This window comes from Vidua macroura, chromosome 1 (assembly GCF_024509145.1).
Source record: "Vidua macroura isolate BioBank_ID:100142 chromosome 1, ASM2450914v1, whole genome shotgun sequence".
Taxonomy (NCBI): Eukaryota; Metazoa; Chordata; class Aves; order Passeriformes; family Viduidae; genus Vidua; species Vidua macroura.
In genome coordinates, this window is record NC_071571.1 from 14,750,951 (window position 1) to 14,762,884 (window position 11,934).

The window sequence follows — 11,934 nt, forward strand, 5'->3', positions numbered from 1 at the left end:
TCATTCAGCAGAGCATCTCCATGAGCTGCATGACACTGATGGCAGCGTGCACCTTCTGGGGGAGCAAAGACTGCATTCCACAAGGAGAATTGGATATCAACATGCACTCAGAAAACTCCATGTCAGGAAACAATGAGTCTACATACCTAAGCAGAAAGATGGGCAAAATGCATTTCAGATGCTACAGGAGAGAGCTCATGTAGTGGATTACAGGAAAGGCTAATTTGTGAAATACAAGGGTATTATCCATGAGACATCCCAAAGGAATTTAAAATTTGTGCTTAGAAGGAAGTCTATGACTAGACCATGTGCAATGGTCTGTCTGAGGCAGTTCTACTGCAACAATGAAGTCAGGCTGCCTCCTGTTCTAGTGTTTCAAGTACCGGCTCTTGTGGCAGTAGAGTCACTGGAACATGGCCACAGCATGAGAACCTTATTTACCCACAGCAGCGATGAGGGATGCACAAGTGTTTGGGTGGATTTAGTCTGTGGGGCAAAGCTGACAGAACTGGGTAGCAGGAGGAGCAGAAGACGGACTTGAATAGCAGTTTTGAAAATACAGTTTAAAAACCAAGGAATACAAATGGTCTTTGACCTATAGATGGTTCTTGTGAAAAAATATGTGCATAATTTTTTACATCAAATTTTCCAGCTATTTTCAATTAGTTTTTGCAGTGAGCTGAACAGATTCAGACTTCAGAGAACTAAATAAATTTCCACTATCAGAGAGTACACAATGCAGTACTGTAAATGGTGAAGCAATAAGAACTAGATTAAATATGAAACTACAGTAAAGTAGAAATTAAGTTTCTCCTTAATGTTGAAAAATCAGAACACTGTAATAGCAAAGGTGAAAAAGCGGATCTTACAATGGTTTTACTGACCTAAGTAATCATGAGATGAGCAATTTCTGTAAAGCAGGATGGAACAATTTGTATTTTTAAACATACATGCAATTTGCTGCACTGAGGTGTTTTTTCCTCTCCACTCCTCTCCCCTGAGGATTGCAGGCAGAGCCTCTACTGGGGAGCCAAAACACATGTCCCTAACAGGCGACCTTCACCAAAAACCTACAAGGAACAAGATGATGTATTGAGCCAGCAGGAGCTATAGAGAATCAGCAAAGCTTTTGTTCCTTCCCCTCCATAAGAGCCACTGGCAGAACCTGAGCTCCTTCCAGACTGACAGATCCTCACCACTTCATGTACAGCAGCAATCCCAGCATCAGCCTGTGCAGGGAGCAACAAGGCCCAACCACCACTGTGTTTTGGGAACATTTCTGGAAGTAAATTGCTGGTGGCAACCAACCACCTAGCCAAAAGTCCCACCAGAGCCCTTTTTTTTTGGCATCTGCTGACCCCACATATGACACAAAGTCTGAGACTGTTGGTTGGGCTGAAGAATTGGCCTCTGACCACAGAGTAGGAAGATAAGTTGTAGCTGCTAATGGCTGAGCTCCCCTGGGCTGCTGAAAATCACAGAAACATTCTATTATCCACTGTCCTTCAGAACAAACTGCATGCCAAAGTAAGACAGAAGGCTTTTCCCATGTTAGAGTCCTCAGTTCAGTTCTGTTCCCAGCTTTGGCTGAATAACCCTGTTCAAGTTACATCACCATTCATCAATTTTTCCTTTTGTTTTTTTTTTTTCTCCTAAGACAGGAAAACTCACCTTACAATCACAGTTGGAATAGATACAGAAATGGTGACAACACTCAACACAAATGTAAATGGTAGAATTTCTTGTTTCTTGGTTTATAGAGTGCCTCTCCCTAAGCTTCAGGACACAACAGATTGTCTGGGAGACCAGAATGCCAATAAGAAGCCTGATTAAAAAGATAAAAGGAGGATTTTAAAGACAATACCATGTTTTGGGGAACATGAGTCACTACTCTCAAGAATTTGTAATTTACAGACTGAGGGGCAGCTTTTCTTTGGGCTTGAGCAATGTAAGCCAGCAGCTCCTCCAAAGCATGACTGCTGGCTTGTGCCTGAGGCATTCTTTGGAGCTGTCTAAATCAGGGGAGAAAAGCTGATTTGAGGTCAGCTTAGCCAGCTTGCCTTGATGGAAGCCCCTCTTATCTCTGCAACCACAGCTGAGATAATTTGCCCTGGTCACTGTTTAACTGTGGCCACAGCAAACACTGCCTGGCCAGCAGGGCAGCAGCTCACAAAGAAGTGCTGCTGGCAGGACAACCCACCCCAACTTCCAGAAGGGTCAAACCTTCCTCCCCCTCACTCCAACAATGGAGTTGTGCCTATTCTGATCACAAGGACTCAAACAGAGTCTGTACAAGTCTTAGCTCAGCTCCTGGTTTGGAGAAGACTAGTGAGAGCATTATGCTCAGCCAGGGCAAAAGAAGTTGAGACCTACTGTCCACAGAGATGTTGTCCCATTATCAGATTCATTTGATTTGAGAAGGGAGTGGGATTCCAAGTACCCTTTTTTGAGCACAGGAACTTGCAAACCTGTTGGGAGCCCTTGTTTGTTTTTTTTTTTCAGGATTTCACATGATTTTCCGATTAAATTATTTCTTGAACAATTTGGTTCAGCAGATTTTATTTTTGCACACTGAAAGAACAAAATGATCCCTCTATATCTTTGCAATAGCTTACCTGTCATTAAAAATTCAGAAAGTTTCACAGAATTCAACAGATCTGATGATATCCATGCAGAATTTGGCCTAAAGAGAGAGCTGTAGAAGGGTAAGAGATGGGAATAGGACCCAGCCATCTTAAGTGCTGTAAGGCTGGTCTTTCTTTGGGCCCAATGTTAAAAGCCAGCAGGATTTCCAGGTAGAAGAACAGAAGCTCAGTAGGAATGACACAAAGTTAGTGCAGGCATGTTTCAGGGTTTTTTTGCATTTAATAATTTATCCCCTTCATTCCTGAATTAGCACAGAATGTAAATCTTATGATCATTACACAAACCCTAGTTTACACAATGATGAGTAAAACCCAAGGACAGTCCCCAGTACAGAAATGCCAAAATCTAAAAGCAGAATCAGAGGACTTGAGGCTCACCAGAAAACCAAAGGAAACACCAAAATGGCATTCTCAAGTACATATTATAAAGATTACTCGCCACTGTTCTCATAATTCTTAAAGATCTTTTGCAGGATCTGCCAGTGTAGAGGTAAGGCCTTAGAGAACTTTACCTAATTGTAGGTTAATACTACAAGACTTTCATATTTGGCAAGCTACTACGACAAACTGCCACAAAAGTGCTCCTTTCATCAGCACATTTCATGTTTAGTTCCAACTATCAGTTTATTTATTTTTTACTGACAGTTTTTTCAAAAGAAGATTACTTTTTGTGAAGCAGTGAATATATAACAATATATTGTTTCCCCTAGAGAAAACATATATACAATGTGTATGATAGGCATGATACACACAAGTAAGACGACTGTGTGACAGATTAGTAACCAGAAGCCATGAAAGAGCAGAGGAATAAAACAAAAGTAGTAAGTTTTTCGTCACTTTTGAGAGTTAATTTGGTCATCACATTCTTTTGTGGGTGCTTTTTTTTTTTTTTTGGCGATAATCTGATTGTGCAAATATCATTATAACAACTGTTCTAGAAAAGTATGAACAATAAATGACAAAGTACAGACTTGATAGATACTAGAATATTGAATTTCCCTGATGAAATTTAGAGATTACTGTAGCAACAATTAAACAAGCTATTCTGCCAAGGAAAGAACAAAAGTATTTTTTAAAGTACCAGATTGTGATCTGCAAAACACACATCAAAACCTCTATCCAAGCAGAGAATTGTGTGCAGACTGACACCTTGGTAGTAAATAAATTGAAAGAACCCACTTTGAAGAAGTGCTCAGCACAGGGCAGATTAAGCTCTTTTCTCTCTCCTCCTCCATCACCTATCTACACTACAGCCTCCAGGACCAAAATGGACTTTTCTCATCCTCACACCATTACCTTCACCTCTAATGGTTTTCTGTACCCTAAGAAATATTTTCATTTCTCTGTTATAGACTTCTATGTTGGTTTGGAGTGTCATGTCCTGATCTTTCATTGCTTTGCTGATAAAAGCCCCAGTGTAGCATTTTGCTGTGGCAAAACCTGAGCTTTTAGTAGTGTCATATTTTCTATCTTGGAAATAGCTTTGCTTTCAAATTGCCACTCAGTCTGGTGGCCATCACCATCCCAGGTACACTTTGCCAGCACAAACAAGTAAAGTGCTGCTTGTACAGACTTCAGGTTTACCAGCAATAATTGCATTAGAATAACTTCACTCAAGAGTTTGAGTACAACAGTTGTTGGCAGTTGAAGCAATTTTTACTGAGTCTGAACAACAGTGCCTTTTAGGGTAAATATGTTATGTTCTGGGTTGATATGCCATAGTGCCTTATTCTACTAAAATTTAAGCTATTTACTGAAACACATTAGCCAAACAAGATTAGCCAAAGTGACAAAACTTTCTCATTTCTTTTTCTATCATCCATTAATCTATTTGGAATTCAATACATTAAAAAAACTTTCAAGCTCATCATACAGCATTGCTGAATATTGCTGTGCTATTGATTACACATATGGAGAGGTTGCTCCAGAAAAACAGTAACTGGACAGCATTGTGGCTATGGAGAATTTGGGAATGCCACCAAAATCACCACTGCGATGCCATATGAGTACAACTGTAAGAGAAGGAGCAGTTACTCCTCCTCAATCTATCTTCAATGTATTCTCTGCTTTCTCTCCTCAAAGTTTTCTCTGCAGCCTAAGTCCTTCTTTCTTCTCCTATTAGCTCAGGACCTCTAAAGGGTGTTTCCCATCCCAGGGCTGAAACTTAGTATTTATTTCTGTAACAGTCTTCCTATAGTTATTCTGTAACATTTTTCCCATTCTCATATTTTTTGATAAAAAAAGGACATACAACTGTCACAATTTTGCAACTACAACCAATTTTGGGATGGTGATTTGTTATATTTTGGAAAAAGGTCAGCAGCAGAAACAAAACCAGTGCTCCAGGAATGGCAGGGCTCTATCCCATGCTGAATTCCAAGGACACTTTTCTTGCTGTCAGCCTGCTCTCTGACTGCTGTGCCAAGACAAGTGATGCATGGGGAACCTGAGGAAGAAGCAGGCACAGACATCAGCTTGGGCACACAGGGCAGCTGATGGACTTTTCATCTTGTGACTGAAGAACAGCTCATAGCACAGTGGAGTTTCATTAAAACTACACATCTCATGTTCACTGCTCATGAGCGAACTTTCCCCACTTTCATTTATCTCTAAAAGACAGAACCAAAGGCTTTATACTTTTGCTTCCCCCCCCCTTTTTTTTTTTTTTTTTTTTTTCCCTCATGTAGGAAACTTACTGTCCTTGAAACTGCTTTGCCATTAATTTAGAGAGGTCACAAAATCACAAAACCCACGTGGCTGCAGCTGGGCTGCTGCTGGTCCCCTGGGGCTTGGCCTCTGTCACAGCTGCCCAGGCATCTCCACATACACAGAGCATTCTCACTGCTGGAACCTCACTGCCGGGGCTGGGAACAGCACCTGCATCCTCGAAGCACCTCTGGCTTCCACATGAGTTTGCTCAACTAAATGAAGATACACAACAGTTTCTGTGTTTTTCAAACAGATAACAGATGACATTACAAAGTCACAACGGCATCGCTGAACTTAACAGATGCAAAACTCAAAGCACTGATCTATTTTGAAGATAAAAATGTTAATAACATAGTATACGTGATGAATATAAATTTTCTCTCCCAAAACAATGACATTTCCTGAATAAAAGTTGCTTGGACTTTACTTGCTATCCAAATTACTGGCCTTCTACATTCAGCTGTTACATGAGTAACCTTGGGTTTATCAAAATTCTCTGTTCTACTGCTAAAGATGACAAAATTTTCCCATTTCAACATATGTCTCACTGGGTTTATTACCACAGATATCTTGGAATATGAAAAATATTAAAATCTTAAAATAGTTTCAAGAAAGTGTGTTTCATTACCTAAAAGAGAGCAGAGACAGTTTTACCTGTGAGAAATAACCAATTGTTATGATAATAATAATTACAAAACAGTATTATTAATGCAACATAAATGGTTGATTTTTTCAAACCAGCTTTCACATATTTAGCTCAATGATACTTTGAAGGTAGAAGTTTACTTAGAAGTGCAGTATTTGTATACTGTACAGCAAAATGCACAGGAAGTAAAATTATTATTATATGGGAGAAATCCTCTGTATGTATCAATGCTGAGATAATAAGATTGAGAAATACCCAAAACTTAGGTATGTGAAATTAAAGTAACTTAAATGATGTTCGTGAGCCCCCCCACATCCCATATCAACAACTGAAATCCTATTTTAGGGATCATTAAAGAACAGAACTTTGCTTAAAGAACAGTCTGTAAACTTTGCTTGAATGGCAAAACATTGTAAACATGCATATATATTAAAAATTTCAAGCCTTTATACTTACACTACTGAAATTATATATCTGCAATGTTGGCATTGTATCTTTGTGAAGTTCAACAGCAAGAGATACATCAACCTTTCCATGGACAACTAACTTATTGCTAAGTCAAAAAAACAATTGTGGACTTACTTCATTTAAAAGCAGTCTTATTGAAAAATAGCATTGAACAGTGTATTAGATAGGTACAGAAAAATAAAATTACCCAAAAGAACTTCCCACATGGTTCATTTTGAAAACTCAGTTGTTCTCCTGATACTGGTAAATCAATGAACTAATGTAGCAAATCCCTGCGCCTGTACACAGTTCAAACCCTTCTTTCACTTCCGTGCTCCTTATGCTCCTCAGGCACTGAAACCCAGGACTGACACCAAAGCTGCAGCTGTGTCTCAGTAACTTCTCCTAGAAATAATTTAAATGCACTTTCTACATTACCAGAATAATGACAGTAAGTCAGACTTGTTGACGCATTTTATTGTGAGATGGGGAGTCTGGTAAAAAACTAGAAAATGACCATGATGTAACAAGGAACTTAAAAATGAAGTTTCAGATTTGTAACATACATACATGAATACAGGAACAAATTGGCACAAAAATGTTAAACATTGTTCCCAACACTGTTTTATAAGATTATTCTAATTTGGCTTACTAAGGAAATGAGAGTTTTATGGTTAGACTAATCTCTTAATAAAACTGCAGAGTATCATGCTATTAGTCACACAGTGAATTTCAAAATTTAAGAGCTTTATATTAAAAACTGGGTAAAGGTAAAATGAATTGATTGCAATTGTAAAATTAATACATTCCCATTTTAATTCTTCTGTTCTACAGTCCAAGGCAAGTATAAATGTTAACATAACACTGTTAAATCAAATCTCAATGCAAGAGAACCGATTGCATCTCTACTTTAAATCTTATCAACTTTCCAAATTTTCATACTAAAATATATTATTGTATTAATACAAACTACAGTATTATACACTACACTGTGTAATAAATAAAGAAATATAAAAATAAGACACATAAATATAAAAGTTTTCTAAAACTAAAAAGGTACATATGTCAGTAAGAAGGGTATTAATACTGCCAGGTTTGAAGACATACAGTACAAAATGTTGCACAGATCTATAAACTAAAAGAAATAAAATAATACTGATAGGTAAAAATCAGCTAACATTGTTAATAAATGGGGTCCATAATAACTAACATTTGAAAATACTTATGAGCCAGATAACATGTAATGTATGTGTCTGAAATTAAAGTAAACCAATAAAGCAATAAAGCAGATTAGAAAATTTCCCTTGTAATTATTGTAGAGAAATTCTGCAAGTCAGGTATTAACCCAAAATACCACCAAATAATTAAATAATGAAATATACCAGTGTTCTTACTTCTCTGATGGCTGAGTGTTTTTTCCCCATGAACAGTTTAGAAGTTTGATACAAATCAACAAATGCTAGTTATTGTAGGCCACGCATTGGATAAAGGCTGCTTAGAGCCTTTGTAATACTGATAAATGGCACTTACAGCACATAGGTCTTGCATAAGGCCAAAGGAGATACAAAGCTTCATATCATATCCTTCATATTGTTACTACATACTCAAAACACAATTACAAACACTGTTTTTGACAACTTTCCTGTCCTTACCAGTATTAACACTGTTAGTCCCTGCAATCAGAACTCAACGACAATCTTCTCAACTACATTTTTAACCACATGAGCAAGAAACTTCAGTTCTTCTATCATCTTCTTCCTTAAGGCTAACAATACACTTTAAATGATAATATGCTCTACTACAACATCTAATGTCATAAACTGCTACCTTCTAGGTTGAATGTACAAAGGTAGCCAAGCACTGTTTGCAACTGCATTACACGTCTCTGCAAAAGGGAATTTTGTAGTGCAGAAGTTCTCACATTGTAAAACATAAGAAAATACTGAAGCGGATTTAGGAAATGTTTTACCATAAAAAAAAAAAATCATATAAATCTCTCCCAATTGTACAGTTTAAAAATTAATCAACTTAAGAATGAAAATTAATACTGATAAAACAAACAATGCCAGATGCTTGTCTAATAATCAGGTTTCCTACAACCTGTTAAATCTTTGCTTCCAGAGTCACTGTATTTTTCTAATCTGCTTCATGTTATAAACTTGTTCCTAACTTTGAAAACTGTGAAAAATTACTAAGTTTGAGGTTCAGGCACACCTGGATTTATTTTTTTTTTCTTTTCATTTTTTTAATATATATTTTTTTTTACACAGTAGTGAACAGAAATCACAGTATACAGGCTACTGCGTTTCCATGAAAAGCATGTATAATATAGAAGGAACTTCATTACCAATTTATTTTTTCCTTATAGAAAAAACCTAGCATGTAAGCTTTATTCATTATTTTCTTCTGACACCTGCCCATTATTTTGTATAACTTCTGGTTCTGCATTGCTTGCTTGATTTACAGCTTCATCGTTCTTGTCACCTTCAGTTTTCCCTTCTTCCTCTTCTACTGCTGCTTCTTCTTCTGCATCCCCTACTTCTTGTAGTTCCCTACATTCTTTTTCTTCCTGAAGTCCCTCTATGTCTTTTTCTTCATCCTCCTCTTCCTCTTTTTCACTGTATTCCTCCTCTTCCCTGGTTAGGCTCTCCCTCTCATCCGAGTCGATCTGCGAGGGGGACGCCCTGACCACCACGTGCTCGCTGCTCAGGACCTCGGGGCCCATCTCCTCGGGCTCGGCGCTGTCGCGCTCCTCCGTCTCCCTTTTGCAGTAGGAGTAGCGGTGGTTCATGTGTTGAGAGTAAGACCCCGAGTGTGAAAACCTCTTTCCACACTTGTCACATTGGTAGGGCTTTTCCCCAGAATGCAGTCGCATGTGTTCAATCAAATGGTGTTTGTGTTTAAATGCTTTTGTACAGATTCCACACTCATGAGGTCTTTTACCTATAAAATAAAGCACAAACTATTGGGTATCTTGTAGCTGAAGTTTTTAAAATGCACACTGCTGTTTTCATTGTAAAATGCTGTTGGTGAATATATTAGCATCAATTAAATTTTATATAACAAGATGTTCTACTCCATGCATTATCAGCCTGAGTTTCTCTCCTGAGCCCAAAGGACGAAGGTGCAAGGGTACATTGTCACAATCACTACAGAATTTGTAAGTTTTTTAGGAGAACTCATCATAGGAGGATAAAGATATTCTTACATATAACTTCTAGCACAAAAAAACGTGCAAATATAAATTAGAAAATGAGACATTTTTCTTGCATAAACTTTTTTCAATTTAAACCATTTTAACTTTTCTATATTGATGGCAATTTAAAATCAGCTAAGCTTTTACATTAGTTTTGGTGTACCAAGTCCTTCCATGATACAGGAAAAAGGAAAATCATTCTAAAATCTGGGCTGGATGCTTTATGTACAAAACTTGCTGAGTATGCATGCATTGACATGAAATAAATCTGTTTCACTCAGTGTGTTTCTGCTCTTTTGCAATTACTGTCTTTTTTTTAGAGTTTTTATAAACGTATCAGGAGCCTAGCAGTGTTATTTTGATTTTAACTTTTAAAGTTGTTACACAAACCAACTTTGCAGTCTTAGCTCAGACATAAAAGACAAAGACAGTAAGACATCAAGTTTCTGGTCACACTACACAGATGACCAGCACATCCATGTCATCTCATGCCAAACAAGCAACGAGGCAGGTGTTGGGTGTCTCTTCCCAAGAAACAAGTGACAGGACAAGAGGAAATGGCCTCAAGTTGTGCCAGGGGAGGTTTAGATTGGAAATTAGGAAAAGTTTCTTCTCCAAAAGGGTTGTCAAGCAGTGGTTGCCCAGGGAACCATCTCTGGAGGTACTTAAAAGACAAGTAGATGTGGCACTTTTGGGATGTGGTTTACCAGTGGACTTGGCAGTGCTGGGTTAATGGCTGGAGTCAATGATCTTAAAGGTCTTTTCCAACCTAAATGATTCTATGATTTTGAATGTTACATTGAAGTTAAAACTGGTAGGGGAAGAACAATTCTACTAGGAAAAGGAGGAGTTAAAAGGGTCTCAGGACAGCTTAGGTATGAAATTAGATACCCTTAATGAATACAACTTGAGAAAATTGATCAAGACAAAAAAAGAATTTGTTATGCTTTTAATTTTATATGTGAGATAACACTAAAGTGTTAATATACGAAATATAATTAATATAATAATTCAGCTACTCTGTGAACCAAGAAAGTAGAGCACCATGAAAAGAGTAGCCAAAAGTTCTAAAGTGTTTACTTTATGGATGTGGGGAAAGAAAAGATAACAGAGCCAGCAAGAAAGGAATATATAATACAAAACCCAATATATATTTGGCACCTAACCAATAAAAGAAAGAATTCTTACTTTAAGACATCACAGAGGAAATAAGAGAGCAAGAGGTATTAAAATAATCTTAAAGATACCAGAACTGGAGCCAAAATGAACAACTGTGAGAAATTAAAAATAAAAATCAAAGCCAAAAGGGTGTTCATTAGCAGTTAGATTCTATGTCTAATGAATAGCTGAAGCTGTTAACTTCAGGGCATTATAAATGTGGCTCAATTGGAAAATCCTTCATGCCAGATAGGCACACTGTTTTTCATGCACAGTATCAAATACATGCACTTTTTTTTCCAGTTTTTCTTTTTAATTTTTTCAAAATTTATATCCAGGCAAGGTAATTTCTAAGTAATATATCCTCATCTGAGGATATAATATATCCTCATCTGTGAGCTGCAGCTCACAGATGATTATCCACAAGCCAGATGCAAAAACTCCCCTTTTTCTATTTAAGGTTTAGGTCTAACAAATTTAAAGAAAGACAGAATTGCTGTTCTGTCAAAGAAATATACAAAACCAGGGGTTTCTAAAGAAAGCTTAGCACGGATAGTAAGGACTGCTACACTTCTCTACACTGTCTGAGAACTGCATTCCAGTTGAGATTATCAGTTACATGTTACCAAAGAAATAACAATCAGAAAAGTCTTTTCCTAGTACATACCTGTGTGTTCATACTTATGTCTCAATAATGAGCTGCTCTTCTGGAATATTTTGTCACATAAATCACATGCATACATCCCATTTTCTGTCTTTCGCATTTTTTTCTTTGGGGGTGTTGAATCAGAATCGTTTTGATCTTCTAAATTGGATATTCCTTCTGAGCTAGTGTCTTGCCTTTCATCCTTCAGAAAAATTACAAAAATAAGTTAACTTCAATTAAAAAAGTCACCCACGTAAACTGAAGCTGCTATTCCCATTCAATTCCATAAATAGCCAAACAAAATTGCTTAGACTTCCACAGTTTAAAAAAATCCTTTACTGCATTGTTCTGCTTTGCAGTCCTTGCCACCATCCAGATGCAGATTTCCTCACTGGGACTGATTTTAATCACATCCAAATATGACTGTTGGCCAGGCCTAAGCTATGCTGGCATGCCATATTTTAGGGACCATAAAATAAATGCAATA

At 37.3% G+C, this 11,934-nt stretch overlaps 1 protein-coding gene across 2 annotated transcripts in view; it reads right to left on the reverse strand.

The window, feature by feature from the left end:
- Positions 1 to 6,903: 6,903 nt before the first annotated feature.
- Positions 6,904 to 11,934, reverse strand: part of ZEB1 (zinc finger E-box binding homeobox 1) — a 119,545-nt gene continuing 114,514 nt past the window's right edge. For both annotated transcript variants that reach the window (XM_053983606.1, XM_053983598.1), the window contains 2 exons: positions 11,469 to 11,649; positions 6,904 to 9,390 (listed from right to left, as the gene is read on the reverse strand). In XM_053983606.1, coding sequence (XP_053839581.1) covers positions 8,837 to 9,390; positions 11,469 to 11,649 — 735 coding nt within the window. In that variant the 3' untranslated portion in view covers positions 6,904 to 8,836. The remainder of the gene's footprint in view (positions 9,391 to 11,468; positions 11,650 to 11,934) is intronic.